The following is a 20203-nucleotide window of genomic DNA, read 5'->3' as shown; positions in this document are numbered from 1 at the left end:
AAAAGGTATGGTGGTCAAATTATTTATTGCAACCTAAATAAGAATATGAAAGTTCTTGTTTACTTTTTCAAAGAAATCAATTGGTCTTTTCTTTCTTCTCCTGTTTTTTTTTTTTTTTTCCTTTACTCTTTGCAATTCTCATGACACAACACCCATGTACCAACATGCATATTCACACAAAACAAATGCACTGTATTTTAATGTCAAATGTCAATTGCTTAAGCCTAATAAATCATATTTTAACGGAGATTACTTAAAAGTTAACTGACTTTAAATTATCTTATGAGGAACTCATTGCATTTTTTTATTTTTTGAGGAACTCATTGCATTATTTTTTCTATTTTTTTACGTACTTTGTTACTTTTCTTACAATTTGCATAACTCGTACACTTGCAATATATACAAGAACACAACACTAATCCGTTACAGTTTTAACGTATTATCATGCACTATAAACACATCACACCTTAATATTGATTTATGGCTTAAAAATCAACGTTAAATCATATTTTGAGGAATCAACTTCCCTTCTCTTTTCTCCCTTTCCATTTACTTTTCTTTTGCAAACTAGATGACATATTGACATGCCCTCTCACAATTAAAAACGAATACGTGCACCAACAAAAGCAACAACAAAGAAGCAACACCACAGAAACACCAGCAGGTGGTGTCCCCCATCCCCCACCATCCCCTTCCCCAACACACCTTGTAACAGAATATGATTTAAAAAAACAAAAAACACATTCACATGATAGTATTATATCTAATTTCAACTGAGCATAAACACCAATCACCAGAGATTTATGCTACAATTTCAACTCCAAATTGTTAATAAGTAACAGAAAATTGTCTGTAATCTATCATTGAAAGCGGCGACAGAAGCAAAGGTGATACCATTTGAAGAATAGAGTAAATGAATTCTTCTCATTGATAGGCCTCGCAATTGATTGAAATATTACAAAAACAATAAAATTTACAATAGAAAACAGGGCAAAGATTTTATCATCCACTTCTAGTGTTTAATTTGAAGTGAAGCTAACCATTTTATTACCAGGCAAAAATTTCAACTTCATACAGTGTGGTCATTGAAAAATACTGCATCAATACTATCCCATCCCAACCAAATCTACAAAGCTTTCGGAATCATCAGCTGAGCTTCTCTTAAGGTTAAAAAAGGACCAAATAGCTAATGCTCTTCTTCTTCAAAGGAAGAGGGGTAAAAAAGAAAGGAGAAAGAAAAAAAAAAAAAGATACTTCATCTGCCTTTACAGAAGCTGAGCTCAGAATAGTTTCCAAATCTGCTGAGAGCTTGAAGTTGCTTGCCAGCGCCAATTTTATAATTACCAACCATCCAACTAGGAAATCACAACCAAGGATTCACAGAATTTTGCCGTGTCTGATTGTTTCCCAAATATACAAGCAACAAATAAGTATGATTTACGGCAAACACTTCCCGAAGAGTTGTGCTTTAGATGCACCAGAAACCCATAGAACAGGTCACTTGACTTGCATCACCCCTACAAGGAATCAAAGAAAAAAGACTGCTCAAACAAGTGAACAACTAAATTTGATACATCAGCACATATAATACAAGCAACCAAACAAGAATAGGTGCCCATGGATCAAAAATGCATTGCGGAACAAACTTCTGCATAACCAGAAACAAGTCTTTACAGACAAAGCAAGTGGATATATCTAAATAACCACATATCACTTAGGTTATACTGACAATATCCCTGACAGAAGCAAGGGAAGAGGTCTCTATTTGTTGCTTTACAATTTAAGTTGCAAAAGAATTAAGGGGGCCGATTGACATTAGAAAAATCATATAAAGCTCTGAAGGTTAAATCGCAATAGACATTTGCAAGAAGGTTTCCAAAACTCGACTAAAATGAGGGGAGCAGAACTCCACAACAATATAGCTATGACTATAATATCTACATTATAAACTCCCATGCATTTCCTTGATTCCAACTAGGACTTGGGACTCCAATTTCACTATGATAAAGACTATTACTAACCAACCATGATGAAGAAGGGGTTTTTGGAAGACTGCTTACAGGAAAAATAAAATTACAGCAAAACCACCTACACATAAAACCACCAAAACAAACCCAGACTGAAGGCCAGCAAAGCACTTTATATCCGAATATATGTAAATACATACTCCTTAACTAAATTGCTAACAATCCCAGAGAGGTAGATCTCCAGAGTTACATTATTGAACTTGGTAGCTTTTCCTTCAACTCTTCATAAGCTGCAAACAAAAAGGCTATTACTTTCTAAAATCTGGATCACTCAACCACACAACCTACGGCCCCTGCTGCCAGGTCCCCCAAACTGAATGGGCAATAAGCCACTCACAAAAACAGGGAAAACAGGAAAGTGAATGAGGATGGAAATAAGCTCACATGCAATTTTCATTTTTTTTGCTCAAATGCCCATCAACGTATGGGCTTCCATCACCTGCCCTGCACCACTCGGTAGTTTAGCACTAGATCTTCAGGTTTTTTCCATATATATGTCCGGACAGTGGCCAAGCTCATGTCAGGGGATAAGACCTGGCAAAAGGGAAAAAAATGTTCCTTTAGTTCAGAAAGCCTATAAATTTAACTAATCAAGCAGAAAAGTAGCATTTCTGAGGAAAAAGGTTAAATTCAAGGAACTGCAGTATGTAAAGAACAATCTGCAAGCAAAGAGGGAAAATACTGAAAGTGAAAGAAGAATATTATCACTAAAGGAAAAATGCTATGACCACTTTCCGTCGCAATTCTTGGCTCATACAGTATATTATTTTTTGTGAACTTCTTTAGCCCTTATATTATTGTTGCACTCCACTTTGAATGGAAAGTGTACCAATTTTCACCTCCTCAGATTATTATATGATATTCAAGATTATTCAACAACTTCACTCATGTCTCTATGCATTTTCAAGAGTTCACCTATCCTATGAACACACATGGAGATATCTGTATTACAGAAACTAATTTCCTTGTAATTTATAACTATCATTTTTTTCGCCTCCTACTCTGCTGCCCTTGTTTTTCTACTATAAGTACAGCAAAAAGATCCTAAAAAGTGACTATTCTTTCATTCCACTTTAACTATAAAATCTATAATGAACTGATTATTTAATTTTGCGTGCAATATGACACATGAAAATGATTTCCAATTGATAATTTAAAAGGTTTGGTTGATGCCCCTAAAACAACATAACAGGTGGGGTTTCCTAAATAAATAAACTTACGCCTGCTTGGAGCATATTATCTGGAAATTTTTCATCCCAATTTCACCCAAAAGATGATGATACCTGGTTATTGCACAAAATCTCTATACAAGGCTTCAGCTTTTGCCAATGTTTCACCCCTGATCGGAAAGAACCATCTCCTCCAGCCGCTGGATGTGGCAACTGCCCTCCAGCCACGGGAAACATTCCATCTGAGTTCATATTATCAAGCGGCTTATCAAGAACCATCTTCTCTACAACATAGTTGACAACCTACAAACATAAACCAGATTATAAGCTGCTGGGACTCAAAACAACCCAAAAGTGGGAATAAAACACACAATTTCTGAAAGAAAACTAACATACTATTTCAAACTCAAATTACGAGGTAGTCATCCAACACATCATCAATTGTTTTTACTACCTTAAGCTGCAAGAACTCAGTTTTGATTCTTATTCTTGAGAGAGCATCTAGTGCCCTCAAAAAGAATGTAACAATGTTCTACGAGGAAGACAGGAAGACCAGAACAAACTTTTGGTTTATTTTAAATGAAGATCTTCCGGACTCAACTGGCAAGGAAAACAGAAAAGCCTAATTGCTTAAGGTGCAAAATTCTCAATCATGATGAATATGCTTGATATTAAGCCTAAAAACTAGGCATAGAGGTCATCATGTTCGGGTAACAACCAATACAACAGGGGATGGTGCTACATTTTCTTCTTGGCCTCTTTCCTCAGTACAAATAGGAATAATTGGCTTTGGAAACTGCAACAACTCTGAAGGCAGAACATACTGCGATGATGACTACAAGAAGTATAGTTTTACATTTCTGCATGAGCTTGTAACTTAAAGACCTAATTAACCAAATGCAATATAAGTTCTATGAATTGATATTTAACTTCATAACCATTAAACAAAAAATCTCATACACCTAGGCAAAGCTCTATCCCAGTCCACCATGTTATTACCTTATGTATCCGTAAAATACGGGGCGCACTCAGCTTTCCTTGTGTTAAGATCTGGATGGTTGAACCTTCACACGGATGTAAATAAAAACTACATCTGTCATGAATTAAATTAAAGTTAAAGGAGCCAAATCTCCTTGTCCTAAGTAGTATCTGAACATGATAATAAAAAATGTACAAGCACTGTGATGTAAACCAAGTTAAGATTCAAGCGAAATAACCACCAATCTGATCCAATAGCTAGTGAAATGAGAGAAAAGGTGGAAGCAAAAAAAGGATAGCTTGAAGAAGTTAAAAGAATCAGTAGAAAGCTAAATAAAAGAAAAGAAAATTGAAAGAAAAAGAACCACCAATCAGTAGAAAATGGTGTTCAGAGATTAACAAGGATGCTTCATCCCAAAGAGCAGATGTTGGAGAGCAAGATTACACGAACCAAAAGCAAAATAACCTCAAACAAAATGCCTTATGACAATTTCAAGGTCAAAAGAGAGTTTAATGTAAGAAATTACTTGGTATTTTCCCTGGGAGGAAGGCGATTATTCAATACACAATCCAAGACCCACCAGGGGAAGTCTTTCTCGTCTTCACTTCCATCTAAATCTGTGATTTTCTTTCTCCACGGACCACCTAGAGACCCCTCAGTAATAATAGAAGGAGGTGCAGCTACTGAAAATTCAAATGGCGGATAAACCATTGAATCATTTTCAGCATTTCCATCAACCTCAACTCTTGATAGGGTAATACTCCTAGAAGATACATCTTTACCAGATTGAACTTCCACGTTTCCCGAAGCCTGAGAACCAAACCGTTGCCTTCGTTTGGTTAACCAAGGAGCTAACAGCCCTTTAAGGGTTTCCCGGGCTAAATTAACCTATAGAACCAAATAGACAGAAAAACACGATGAGAAAACAAACTTGTCCAGAGATATGCTATTAACCATAGTCAATGTAAGCACATGAAACCATGACAAGAACCAAAAACTCAGTCACACTAAAGTGCCATAGAAGCACATCAGTAATCTGAAAATGAGAGAAGGTTAATCACAAATGCAAAAGTTAGTTTGCATACCACAGAAAGACAGATAAGCCAGGAATATTCGCCGCAGACACTAACATTATCTAATATGAGGCAGATGGTAAAACACTACAAATTACAAAGTGAAAGCCCTTGATTCTTGACCTTTATCAAACAACAAATAGTTATAAATCCATAATAGCAGAGGAAAAAGAAAATTATGTGTTCCTGTATAACTAAAACACCATTAAAGTTTCTGCCTAACCATCAGGGTGGCATTTGGGCATGTCAACAATGGATTATCACTAAATTGGTCACAACCCAACCTGCCAACATCAAAGCATCAATTCAGGTTGGATCTAGTGGCATCAACTCAAATCCATAAACCCAACTATGACACAACATACTTTCTCATTTGACTTTCACATGGACATACTTTTATTTCACATAATAAGCACATTTTCATGCACTTTCAGAATGCTGCATACTCTATCTCACGTATTTTTACCACACAAACGACATTTCATTCTTTCTCACACACATTTTCACGCCCTCACTGAAACAGTAGGGTCAAAAATATACTTCTAAATTGCTTCATTCATCTTTTGGCACTCCTAAAGCTATCTGTACTCAGACCACCAACAACATTACTATCACATGGAAGCTAATAATTCTAATTCTAATCAAACTCCATTTACTCAACTACCCTGGTCTTTACAATTCTTTCTTTTTTCCATTAAAAAAAACTGAAAAAAAAAAAAAGAAAATATGGAAGGTGAAATCCAAGAAAACAATAGCAGTTTGCGTATCAAAGAAGCCAGAGAAGGACAAAGAGAGAGAGTCAATGGTTGCCAGAATTTCACTGAAGAAGACTGCAGTAGATGAGTGGTCAGAGATCAGGGAGGGGGTTCAGTTGTGTGCAAGTTTAGGATCTGTTCCAAAGTATACATCTCCATTAGCAAAAGGCTACCAGATGGTAGTTATGGTTGGAGAATTGGCTTGCCAGAGGACTGAATTTGATAGTAAGTGTGTGAATTCATGTGCTTGTCCCAACAATTGATTTAATATTTGGCTTACTTGGGTGCTCAAATTGGAAAACCAACCCACCTAGAAATAGTTGGTTTTGTCCACCAACCCAAACTTTCAAATAGTGGGCGGATTCTTGGCAGTTCATTGGACTTGGGTTCAATTTCCAAGCTTACCTAACAAAGAGGAAAAAGAAGACAGCTCTTGCATTCGGTGTGAATTACACCTCAAACACTCCCAATTGATGGAATAGGAGGGAAGGGATGCAAAAAGAGTAGAAGGGATAAGATTTCTTGCAGTTCGATTGATATTCAGAGAGGAAAAGGAAAAGGAGATGGATAGAAGTGAGGTACTGGACTTGCTTGTATTCTTTAGATTTGACTACCATCCAGAGGTGAGTGGAAATATAGAAAGCAAACCAACTTAGAAAAAAACTTTGTACTTCCGAAAATACATTTGATCCTTTCCTTTTCCTTATTTTCCTTCTGCTCTCCAAACAATATCCAGTCAAAACTATCTTTTTTTTCCAGATCCATTAAAACGGGAATGGTTCTACCTTCCCCTACTCTACTTTCCAGTCTTTTATACTAAGCTAGTATTGTTTCATTTGCAATCCAAACAATGCCTAAAAATTATACAGATATTTATTTAGTTTTCCATAACACTTTAATCGCTGCATAAAAACTAAAACATGAACTGCCATGACATTTTAATTAGCTTTCCCTCATGTAAAAGTGTTTGAATGCTATCAGAATATGGTCATCTTTCTTCAGACAAGCAGGTTACTACTTGTGGCCTTAAAATTTTAGTGGAGCAGGCACCTAATAAGTATGGATAAATTTGAGGGCATGTGCTATACACATCACATGCTTAAGTTATTCTAATCCTTCTAAAGAAAGAAACCTTTTAGTCTCTTCTCACTCTCATTTGCTTAATTTTAGAATTTCCCATATCCAACAGACTTCTAGACAACTAATGAATTGTTTCAGCCAACTGCTTTCTCAAAATAAGAAATATAAACATTTATCGAAAAAAATCCCATGAAATAACTCAAAGCATTTATTTGAAAATTTTCATGCTCTTTGAATTCCGAAAAGCTGAAGGACAACAATAAGAATAAACTAAAACTAAGATGCATCTTAAAATATTAGACTGCACCATTTTCTTGACTTACATTTACCAAGTATTGCAATTATGAGCAAAAATCAATTCACTCCCAAGAGAGAATGTTTCATGTGTCTAGTAGTCTTCAGACTTTTACCAGACATATGATTTGCAAACATTTATGTTCCAAGACATAAAGCTCAAATGACACAAAACAACAAGTGATGACTCATAAAAACTTATAATAAAAACCAAATTAAAGTCACAGTAAGAAGAAAGTGAGAAACACAGGAAAGTTCAGGTAAGGTAATCATGCCAAAGAAAAGGTCAAAAAACACGGAAGTCTATTTTTTAAATACCTTGTCATCCTCAGGTTTTCCAATGATGTTCAAGTCAGCAGAATACATCTCCGCAGAAAAACATTGTGGTGTATCCAAATGAACAGCCAAGTTCCCAAGCCTTGTATCTACAGTGAACCAAGCAGGAATACTTACCTGGAGAAAAGAACAGAACTCAAATAAAATTCAAAAATCAGCGGAATGATGATACAAGACACAGATCCTTACCATCTCAAACAGTTCTTCTTTCTTCTTCTCAAACGAAACCTATATTAACACCAAACAATTTAGAAAGAATTATCACATTTCGGCGTCAGAACATAATACTAAAACTAGTGTCTAATACTTTCAATTTTCAATATAGATTCAGGATCTAATATACAGGCATGCGCCCTGCCACTGAGTTATGATGTTCATGAAATTCATTAGAGACACAAACTGGCACAGGTTACCATGTTAAGAAACTTATCACTAACCTCTCCATAGTTTTCAATTACAACGCCCCTTGTGATTTCCCATAATTTCACCATACCAGCAGTATCCTGACACAGGGATGTTGCACATACAGTTATTGTTATATTGAACATGAAAACATGTTCATGGAATAGAAAGATAATGGAAAAAGTCGAGTAGTCCAACACAAGACAAACCTATCATAGTACCTTTGTTAGGACATGTCTACGATTATTCAAAATCTCATGCTGCACTATTCCTGCAGTGCCAAGGATGCTAAACGATGGTTCCTTATAAACAGGCACCTGATCCATTGTAAAAATGTTAAAATATGGGAATCAAACTCCAAAATGCTGTACATGGACACAAGGAAGAACAATAATCTAAAAAAGCAAAGTCCCTAAGAAATTGCATCAAGCAAAGGTACTGAGACTTAGTTGAAAACCTTATAACAAGTCCCACACAAAAAAAAAGGATAAACAGGGTTCGAACAAAAGGAGAGATGACTCAGACGCCAGCCCAAGCACAAAGAGTTGCCCAATACCCCTGCTGCATTATAGTCAATTTATAGTACATATAACAACTAATTGCGCCATTGCAGGCAGATTGAACTCCGCCATTCTCTAAGGCCAGAACAGCCAGACAAAATGTTTCCTTCACAAACATGTAATTGAACTAAAACAATAATCAGAAGAAAAAAAAAAACACATCTGATGCTGCTGACAGAAACAATCATTTTTGCCTTCCACTGATAACAAGAATATTTTAAGACAATGATATGATAAGATGCTGACATATGACTCAATACAAAATCATGACAACAGTAAATATCAAGAAATGAATATAGTTCTTTAGTTACAGTTACAGCATGGATTTCCACAAGACGAAAGTAAATAAATCCCACAATCAAGACGTTGGCTGAATCCCATCAAACCATTTCATAGATATCTCCTTGCTACCTGCCTCAGGTACTAGTCTTTGATTGCCTTTCCATTTCCAAGGATAGGACCTCATAATAGTTTTGCATGTGACAGTAGTAATTAATCAACAAATAGGTCTGTCCAAAAATTTGGTTTCCATGTACCTACATTTCAAAATACTCCCTGGATGTCCATCAGAAGTGAGGATATCCACAACTCTTAGACCATTCCTGAGTTACTTGGAGATAAAAACCAATAGACCCACACCTGAAAATATTTAGCTTGGTACTTGTGCTGATTACAAAGTTAGGCTGCAACTCTATACAGCACCTATTGCTTCATCATTTGAAATTTGGAATGCAGCTTCTCTCCTTTTAGCAATTAATTAAAACAACTAGATTACATGACTTGTGCTTCCATATCCTCGAACATTATAACAACAAAGGAAAAGGGGCCAAATTACAACAAAAGTTACACCAAATGGAAAGAATGACTCACCGGAGTTGAACCCTCTAATGAAATCCTTGCCCTTGAAAATGACAAGTTGCCAGCCAAAAATGAACCACCTCTTTGGAAAACTTTCTGAGGATTCCGTCCCTCAGCTGGCCATCTATGTACAGAAGAATCTGTCGTTGCAACCCAAATCCCATCATCATGCAATGCCAACTGCAAAATAGGATGTTCCTTTGTACAAAGCAATACACTTTCTCTTGTTGCCAAGTCAGTCAAGTATAACTGCAATCCAAACCTTTTGCTTCAGATGGATGAGCCACTAGAGATTAATGTCCATTGGCAAGAGAAGAACAAAGAAAGGAAACTTAAAAGTTCTGAAATGCACTAACCGAAAGGTCTCTTCCGCCACTGTAAACATGACTAAAAGTTGGAGTGCTGGCAAGTGCCCAAACAGAATCAGTATGTACAGCATAGGAATGGATACATCGTTGCTGACCAAGATCCCATAGTCTGTAAAATAAAGAGGATGGTTATTAACAAGAACAATGACAAAAGAATGACAAGATATCTCATTAACAATCATCACACCAGCTCATGGAAGCAGAAAAAACTGAACAGATGCTACAAGCTGTGGAGAGACATAAAGCACTCTCAAAAGTTAGAAACAATAAAGTACCATTATGGAGATATATAAAGCAACAGACAAACAAAGCTTTCAAATTTGAATATTTTATGTGGATGAAAAACCACTAGAACCTAGACGAAAAGGTAGGATGAAATTTTTGGCCAAATTTCTGAAATTTTCTACACTCCAAGCAACATTATCTGATTCAAATGCTGAGTAATGCTCTTTGATTTGACATCCCCACGGGCCTATGCTGCCATGCATTTGTTGCCTTACCTCCATACTTAGAAGAGATTAAGAACGTTCATCTTCATGCCATGTATATCTGTGTGTTTCATTCGTACTTGGCATGTATATTCTATGTATATGACATGTATAGACATAGTACATGCAGGTGGTAAAAGCCAAAATCACCTCAAGACTATTAAATCAATCCAGCATTGTAATTCCAAAAATATCTTAAAAAGAATCAACCTAACAACATAATACAGAACCCACTTTTAATTTCCAGCTTTTCAGAGAAATAGACATCTAGGTGCACAGCATATATACATGCACCAAAGCATCTCTTTCTTGCAATTTCCACAGCATGCAACAAAGAGAGAGTAAAATAGACAGAAACATATCTGCTCTGACAAGACAGGCAAATGCAATGACACGTTTGCAACACTGCAGTGCCAACCTTATCTACCCAAAACCGAATATAAATATTTCTGTAAAGTGGTTCAGGCTGCTACTTGCTCAAAAAGTTTAGCTGAACAATGACATTACATATTTGTATTCTCAAAGTCACAGCATGGAATCAGAGTTTTTTGTGCCTACCTGATCATTGAGTCAGAAGATCCTGATAAGCAAAATCTGTAAAATGACGGTAGAAGAATTAGCTTAAAAGATCAGAAATTCCAAAATCTGCTTGCTGAAAGTTTGGTGGAAAAAAGAAAGAGAACAGCAGTTTGTTCAAACTTTGAACCACACTACCCCTGCCAAAATAGCAACTACCTTCAAAACCAAAAATTAAAGCAATCCATAAAAGCCAGTATGATCATATTCACATTTACAAACTTACAAATAGGAAAACTAAATCTGTTGCAAATCATCCTTAAAAACAAGCAGTCAAAAACAATGTTGAACCTATAGTTTAAAAAAATGCAAATTTCAAGCTAGTATTAACATAATAAAACCTCCCTTCTTGAGAATGTAAAGGCCATGCAACATGGACTGAGGTGTAGATGTTGGTTGTTAAAAGGTAACAACCACAAGATTAACAAAAACAATGAGATTTTTTGACACGGAGGCAGAGGTGCAGGTTTGTGTCGAATATGTTCATATATAGTAACAGGTTAGCAAAATATGAGGACACACAAATTTACGTAAAAGATGCTATTGAACCATATCATCATCAAAATATTTGTTTCAGATCACCCAGTCAACTCCTAAGAAACAAATTGTGGTCTAACTGTAACTCATAGCCATTAACTCCAATGTTAATTTAATCTTCGGTAGGGGGTAATTGTCTCGATTTTTTTCTCATTTTCCTTTTCTCCATTCCATCTTCTCTTGTTCTTGCACCCACTTCACCAGGACCACCCCACTCTCCACAGCACCACCAAGCCTGCTCTTCTTCCCCACTGTCCCATTTCCCCATTCTTATGTAACCTCCTCCATTTCCACTCTTGCTGGCACAAATCTTTCCTCTGACTACTCCACCTGTCAGCCTTCAGGCACCTTTCCCTCATAACAGATTTATTTTCCTCACAAGTAAAAGAGCAAACCTCCACAAGCCATTACTTCAACTTAGGAGAAATGGGGCTTTCATTCAGTGAAAGGATGTCAATCATGTTAACTGAACAAGGTAGAAGTTCAGGAAGGAATTTGAGGCATGAACTCTGAAATGTAGGGATAATCAGTTCCCAAATTAACACAAGAAAATATGTTCTTGGGTACTATATGCAGTTTCAGTCATGACAATGCAAATGCTTTTGTGTGAGATACATTTATCATGTCAGCATGATGAGCTAGAATGCATTGCCCTGGTAGAAGAGGAAGAGCATGAAGGGGGCTTGGGGTGCAGCAGCAGTAGGGTTGCAAAGCGCTTTGGAAAGTAGAAGAGAATGAGAGCTAGTGAGGGGTATTTTCATTCTAACTGCAGGAAACAATCGTAACACCGCAAACTTACGCTTGCAGAAGTTAAATGACGATTTGTGATAGACGATACTCTGGTATCAAAAGTATAAAAGGCCTCCAAAGTTCTCTAGGTCTTCTAGCTGATGTGATGGCTTCTTTTAGGCTGTATTTACATCCCATTATGACATTATGATCTGCTTTATTTAGTTTAAAGCACCCTAACCCTGGGTGATTATTCCTAAAAAGTTCTTGGTCGAATTCCTCGATATCTAACTCCTCCTTCTCATCTTACCCTTTCTTCCTCTAAAATTCTTACCATGACAAAAAGGAAAAACGCTATACAGGATAAGTTTTTTAGTGAAGGAGAACCAATAACTAGCCTGGAATATCCTGTTTGTTGACATGCATCCAAGTTTCAGCATTGTATATCTCTACAGAATAAAGTCCCATCAACCAACATCTAGAAAATGACAACTTTGTGCAATGTAAAGCATGAAAGATCGGCATTGGATCAACTTCTGAAACTGACATTCCTGAGTTATCCCTATAAAGATTACTACATAGATTCTCCAGTTCTTACTACAGCTTGCTTATTCACCTATGAACTCTTGACATGAAATTTTAACTGTCTTAAAAACCCTTTCATAGAATTGGAAAGCACCAAAAAATTTCTTTATAAGACAAACCTGCCAGTAGAATCTAACAGCAGCGCCCTAATATTATCTGTGTGTCCTCTAAGTTTCATGGTCTTCGAACCAGTCCTTGGGTCCCAAACACGCACAACCTACAACAAATTCGTGGATTTGACGCAAAAATGAAATTACATCAGCTACTGGACAATTGAGATGACACTTATGTTAGTAAAAATTTAATAAATTCCTTTAATCAAAACAAAAAATTGCCCAAAAGGGGGGAAAACACACTAACAAACTGAAAGACAAAAAATAACCTATCATATAACATATACCTTCTCAGTTCCACCAGAAACAAGAAGTGTTCCACTTTCATTCATGGCCAATGCATAAACTGACTCTTTATGGCCTTTGGCAGCAATAGGAACATATCCTTGAGACTGAGTTGTGTGTAAGGAAATGCTATTGCTTGAGTTAATGGGTCGAAGACTAACTGGCAAGGAACTTCCCGACCCACAGACTCCATTTGAACAGTCATCTTCAGTTGCATCGCTTGACTTAGAATGTGGAGCAAGTGCAGTTTCAAGATCCCATATGAATACTTCTCCACCTAACCCACCGGAGGCAACAATATTGCTCTGTGGTCACGTTAATCAAAAAACATGAAAAAGAAAAAGAAGAATCAGAATCTGACAGCAGTGCAACACAATCTATGTTCAGTGAGCTCCATTCAACGCTAATTACCAATGGAGTTGAGATGTGAAAATATATTGAACTTCTAATTATCAACAAAGGGAGAAAATGTGGTGAAGATAGATTACATTTTTTTCTGCAGCGGCAAGGCAAGTGACATAGTCAGTGTGCTGACGAAGGGTCCTCACACATGTTCCATCAGACAAGCAATTCCAGGCCTGATAAGCACAGCATAGCCAAAAAACAAAGGGTGAGTAGAATACACATATACGTTATTTGTTTATGTATTAGAACAGAAAGCTGATGGCATCTATACCTTAACAGTTGTATCTGAGGAGCAGGACACAAGTGTGTTTCCACCTACAAGGACAGCATCATTGACCTGCAGGAGCAATAAACATTTGAACATTATAAGCAACACTCAGAACACAGAAAAATGATGGGACGATTATTAATATCAAACAAAATCTCCAGGTCTTGTTTCTTGGAGGATCTGGGTTAAACAAATTCCCTTTCATCCTCTCCCAACCAACACTACCTCAAAATTCAAAATGAAGAACACGAGATGGAAACACAGGAAACAATCCTGTCAACTAAAAACAAATGAATCACTTTAAGGCAGCTCAGCTGGTTTCCAAATTAATCCTGCCAGCATCAATCGTTGAAGAATTTAAATTATATAAATATATAACATTTAACACAAAATGATGACTTACCCAATCAACATGTGATTCAAAAGTAGTGGAGCAGGTAGCACCATCTTCAGTCAGTTCCCATTTCTTTAACGTGCCATCGCGACTCCCAGTGAAGAGGTGGTCAAGCCCATCAGGCACTGTGGGTTTTAGCACAGCCAAACAATTGATACCTGCACAGTGCTGAAAGATCAATTTCTATCAGTATAGAGTGTCCGGAGAAGAAGATAGAAGAGAATAACATACAAGCTCCTCTAGCAGTAATGAACATAAAAATATCATTGCCTGTCAAACAAGTGGGCACCGAAATCAATTTAAGAACGTGCTATATTACTTATACATGCAACAGGTCAAAAATAACAGCATGTCTAAGAAGCAAGTCCAAGATTTGATTACTTGTACCTTCAGAAAAAACAAAGAAAGCATTTGTCACTTTGGATGGCTTAAGGAAAAAGAAAATGTTAAAAACAAAATTGCAGCAATACAATTAAAATATACCTAGAAAACCATCAAAAAGAGTAGAAAAGTTTATTTGACAACTCATCGACCTATCTGCAACACAATTTCAAATTTAATGAAGACAACTCATTGCTCCAACCACGTTCCTCCATTTACACCAAGAATGGATAGATAGACAACAGGGTATCCAAAATGTATCACAACCTACCAAAGCATAATTGATGGCAGTTTTATTGAGTCGTAGTTCTAGGACAAGTCTAAGGTTTTTGAACACATACGGTTCATAGAAAAGAGTACCATTCCTGCTCAAATCTCAAAAATGCAGTCAATATACAAAACGCCAGAAGTAGTACCTATTCCCACAGATTAATAGAGTTAAACATCTAAATTATTCAGAATTTGGAATTAACAAGGTATTAAGCCTCACCTTTGTGTCATCTGCATCATTCAGAACATAAGTCAATCTCTTCTCTTTTCGGGGCCGAACAGAACTTGACGTATTCCCTGCACTCGCTACACGGTGCATGGCAAAAACTCCTAAAGCACATATAGATAAACCAATAGGTCATCATCTATTACAATTCAATCCTACAGCAACGAAATGACAATTCTTTAGGTGATTGAACAGCTGGCATTCAGAAAGTTGTACTACTCAATTTAGACGAGAGATTTCAGACACTCCTAAATGTATTGATACATGGAGCCTCGTATAAAAAGGGCCAGCTATAACTTTGCAAAAACCTCCAAGCCATAGGAGTTCGATATATAAGACCATTTGGAATTTTATGAACTGCACATCTTACTCATACATAATTCAAATCTTCCAAACTTCACAACAACAACACACTTAGCTACAAAAAATGGATAAAAAGAGACAGGTCAGCACATTACGAAGATGTACTAGTAGATACATTATCATCTTAAGATTATTTCCTATTAGCTGATTATTCATAGCAATTATTGTGGTTAAACGGGAAAACCCACTCTAAAAACCCAAGGAAAGGCTTCACAGCAGTCATAGGAGGCATTAAGACCAGATCTTTTTTAAGTGATAAAAGGACTAGTGACTACAGGTTCTTTTATACTATAGAGTTACTGCTCGGGCTCACTATTTTTTATTTTATTCTCCAATATTGATACCAATCAGAGGTAGGCAATCAAGAGGTAAGGACAAACTGGTGATATTGACAAAAGCTCCTTAAAAGAAAAAATGTTAATTGAAAAAGAGACTTCGGAGGGACAAACGGTAATACAAGAGAATTTCAAAGTAGCAAAACCCTAGAAAGTCAATAAAATGCAAGTGCTCCATGGAATGGAAGCACTGGGAGCAGGAGGGAAGTAAAGTTCTCAAAAGACTTTCTATTCTCAAATAAAAGAGTTAGACAATATCTAATATCTGCTAGCTCACAAGAATATCTATTATCCACTAACCCACTAGTCAGTGGGGTTACCTAAAGCCCTTTAAATCACTGCTGGATCATGGACTAACAACGACAGGGAAGCCCCCTCTTAGATTTTAAAACATGGCTCTCTGGCAAAAGTTTTATGCAAGAGATCTCTTACAGGGGCTCAGAGCAGAAAATTCTTCATTTTCACATCACCAGCAAGAGGCAGATGAGAAAAAGCTTTTGCAGAGCAGAGGTTAAGTTGATTGTTTCTTCTAGAGCTACAACAGCTTGAAAATGAAGGCAAGAAGGATTGCAAGAATATGAAACTGATAGGGTTAAAAAGGGAAAATATGTATAATGGCTTCAGGCTCAAGCAATAGGTTGGAGGCGACAATAAGAATTCTACCCTTAGAACGAGACAATTAACCCCTATATAAAAAAGAATGGCATATATTCAGTGAAGAATCATCGTTATTGGGAAATTAAAAAAAAAAGAAAAGAAAAAAGGAGTAGTCATCAAAGAGAAGCAAGTGGTTTCATAGTGAAGATCTTCTGAATTTTCATGATAGCCTGTGCTCTTAGACAATAGTTGAATCAGACATTAAAGGAGCTAGTCTGAATAGTTTTCTCAGCACAAACTACTGAGTTGGAGATGCCCATTAAGGAAGAACATCCACAGTTGTCAATTATTGCAAACCACTGGGATAATGCCAGAGAACTGTACCAACATTCAGTAAATTTAAAGAAGCATATCACAAGAGCTTAGTCTTTCTGTATCTAATTGATGCCACAGAAGGACACAATCCCAAATCTCAATATCAGGGCTTTCAGACCTCCAAGCATATCCATTTTTGTTTTTTCAGGTAGATCTCCAAGCACATGTAAGAATGAAGCAAAATTTTGTACACAGGATAAGCAACATTTCCTGTATCCTAAATGAATCAGGAGGAAAATCTTAGATGGAAGCCTTATATGACAAAGCAAATTCCAACCCAACACAACAGCTTGTTAAATTTAGAGAAGGACAACGATGACATGTGGCAGTTGCTTAGCATATTGGAAGCCTAGCTGTTTTCTAAATTTTCATTCTGCTCATGGAACACAGTACACTTTAGCAGCACATAGCTCCAAGAAAAGAATTTTCGAGGAACTCTACATTAAAGGGAGTAAAATAACTAGTTGTCAGTTTCACGATAAAACCCTCAGTATCTTATCAAAATCTCTCCCTACATGTAGCACCATTCAAAGACACTACCACCTTATACTAATCTAAGATGCTTTTGACAGCTAACACCATTATGAGTGTCTATTGCAATTTGCAAGCTGAGCTAAGAGCAAAGGCCTTCAAGAGCTTAAGCTTAAGCACAAGGGACCGAAGCAAAGGCAAAAAAAAGTTGAACATGCTACAGAATAACATTAAACAATTAAAGATTAGCAAACTGATAAACTAATTACGGACAAATCTCAATTGTAACACGAAAACCTCATAAATAATGTCCAAAGGGATAGTACATTTTAAGTCATTCTTTTCCAAAAATTTCCATGATACATCAGAACAGCCTTTTATAGGAAGGCATTGCAAATATATTGAATAAAAATCACTACTTCCATAATGACAATTGCTATTATTGACCATAACATAATTCTCTTCCCATACGTGAAGCTAAAAGTTTCCTAATACGGCATCAAGAAATGAGTTATTCAAAGAAAAAAAAAAAACTTCACAAAACACAAATCATATTACCCGCAGAAAAGCTTCCTCCTTGATAACAATTCAACTCACCCAGAAATTCAATGAAACATAAACAATTAAAACATGTCCAATACTCAATCCTCAATCCAATTCGCTCCCGGAAATTAAAAACCCAATACTGACAATCGTCGTACATAATCACATACATACATGAACAAACCTGAGGGTTGCCAAGGAGCTGAATTGAAAGAGAATGCGTTCGATCAAAGAAAGAAGTCCGGACGGTGTGGTCAATGGCAGCTGGGAGCAGAGAAAGACTCACTTCCGATAATTCAAATCAACTCAATGGTGGCGGTGGTGGTGGTGCCGATGGGGGCAGTGGCGGTGGCGGAGCGATGAGGTGGAGGCCGTCTCCGACTGTATTAAGTCCGACTAAAAGCTTAGGGCTTTGGAGCTTTGAAAGAGAAGAAGAAATGGTAAAACCAAGGACAAAGCTAAAGCTTCTCCCATGCCCATGGTAAACGCCCTGAATAAATAAATATTTTAATTTTTTTTTTTTAATTTTCTGTTTTGGGGACAGCAGTTGTTTATTATATAGTGTAATTAGTACTATTTTTTGCTTCTTTTCTTTTTTCTCTGACCGAGGGATCCGGGAATTCAAATAGATTTGAAAAACGGCAAATCTCATGCTATGTAATTCACAACCAATTTTTTTTTTCTTTTCTCTCTTTTTTTTGTGCTTCTTCCTAGCTATGAAAGACCTTTCCCATTTGGATATTCTATTCTCATATTTGGTATGGAGTTTCGAGTTGATAAACCTAAACCTTGAAAATTTTATTTCGATTTTTTCTTGCAAACCCCGTTCATCATGTAATTTTAAGGAAAATTCTTTCCACTTTTATGATGAAATATTCAAAATTATTGAGTCAAGTTTATGCTCGTACGATACGAGACTTTGTTTTATTACTAATTAGTATACTTTTTTGTCAGTTTAATCAATAATTGACCATAATTAACAAACTATTCTAGTTATTTTTTTAAAAAAATTTCTTTACTAATTGTAAGATATTATTCTTTAAACTTCTATGCAAATGTGTAAGAATTCATTTTTTTTTTTTTTGCATTTGACATGAATGGTAAAACAATAATAAAGAAAGAATATAAATGTTTAACTTCATGTGATTTAATTTATTATTTTTTTTTGTAAACTAGCAATTACACTGTTATAAAATTTAAAATAAATATGCATATTTCAAAAATAATAAAATATTATAATCAAATTATTTCAATAAGTACGTAAGTTATTCATAATGTAAGAAAAAAGAGTTAAAGTTTCTCGTACAAAGTGACAAATATCATAGCATGAATAAACAAAATATGTAAAAATATATAATGCTCAAAAATAAATTTTAAGGTAATTAAATCGATTATATATTTTTTATTTCATGCTAATGTCTAAAAATTGATTGTAGCAAATGCTAGAAATGGGATCAACACTCCATTCTGATTGTACCAAATCTGTATCCAGAGGAAAAAAAAAAAAAAAAAAAAGGAAGGAAACAAACATAAGATTCCACATTTGATTAATGATAAGATATTATAACTAAGAAGTACTTTTTTATTTTAAACTCTTCAATCATCCAAAGTCCTTTATATCGAAACCAATAGGATTCGATATTGGGTTTTTAGAAATAATGCTATAATGTTACTTTTAGGAATCATCCTAATTTTTTTTCAAAAAAGAGTTACTCATAAAATATGAAAAAGAAATGCTATAATCATTTCATAATACTTTAGTATTGATCAATCTAGTCTTTTTACTATGTTTATTGCCTTGGTTTTCTTATTTTTCTTCCTTGAATTTTGCTTTTCGCGTTTGCATTTTGAGTGCAAATGTGGAAATCAACAATCACAAGGTAGAAAAAAGTGAATAGTATAACAATAAAGGATAATTTCAAAAAGCCTTTTCCAAGGTTTCTGATAATTTCGCATTGCACACCTCTACATTCAAATACTATGCTTGTTGTGCTTTTTTAGAGACTCAAAATCACTATAGCAATCTTCATAAACTTTGCAAAAAATTCTGGCCATAATTTTTTGAAAAAGGGAAAAAATAAGTGATAAAATGCTTAACAAACTTGAAAAATGTATCACCAAGAATCTGTCCATTACAAAGTACTGTATTACCCCTATGCTGCTTCTTTCCAACAGCTTCAATCTACCTTTTTTTTTTTCACTATTAAAAGTTTTCTTATCCTTTCCATAGTCCAAATCCCCATGTCTCACAAATTTTAGTGTTAATAAATCGACCCATCTCTCACTCGTTCCATTTATTCTCAATTTTTTCTCCGAGAAAAGTTTAATAAATAATTGCAAACACAAATATACAATAGTAAA

At 35.7% G+C, this 20203-nt stretch overlaps 1 protein-coding gene across 5 annotated transcripts; it reads right to left on the bottom strand.

Annotated features, from left to right (window-relative positions):
* Positions 1-997: 997 nt before the first annotated feature.
* Positions 998-18296, bottom strand: LOC113727498 (uncharacterized). Of its 5 annotated transcripts, none has more exons than XM_027251703.2 (20): positions 18017-18296; positions 15153-15262; positions 14291-14449; positions 13891-13956; positions 13703-13792; positions 13217-13519; positions 12936-13033; positions 10948-10983; positions 9890-10010; positions 9546-9782; positions 8337-8432; positions 8151-8216; positions 7903-7941; positions 7696-7830; positions 4702-5063; positions 4196-4289; positions 3311-3499; positions 2412-2561; positions 2168-2257; positions 998-1517 (listed from the first exon to the last, which is right to left on the bottom strand). In XM_027251703.2, exons 2-18 carry the CDS (start codon positions 15249-15251, stop codon positions 2463-2465), a joined length of 2289 nt encoding a protein of 762 aa, XP_027107504.1. In that variant the 5' UTR covers positions 15252-15262; positions 18017-18296; the 3' UTR covers positions 998-1517; positions 2168-2257; positions 2412-2462. The 5 variants fall into 5 exon arrangements, with proteins under 5 accessions (XP_027107504.1, XP_071932282.1, XP_027107502.1 ...); XM_027251701.2 differs by having other exon boundaries at positions 1386-1517; positions 18027-18165; XM_072076180.1 differs by lacking the exon at positions 2168-2257 and having other exon boundaries at positions 1386-1517; positions 18027-18165.
* Positions 18297-20203: the final 1907 nt, after the last annotated feature.

The sequence above is a fragment of the Coffea arabica genome, chromosome 2c (assembly GCF_036785885.1).
Source record: "Coffea arabica cultivar ET-39 chromosome 2c, Coffea Arabica ET-39 HiFi, whole genome shotgun sequence".
NCBI classification, from domain to species: Eukaryota; Viridiplantae; Streptophyta; class Magnoliopsida; order Gentianales; family Rubiaceae; genus Coffea; species Coffea arabica.
Note: the sequence above shows the minus strand (reverse complement) of the source record. Positions and strands in the feature narration are given on the sequence as shown.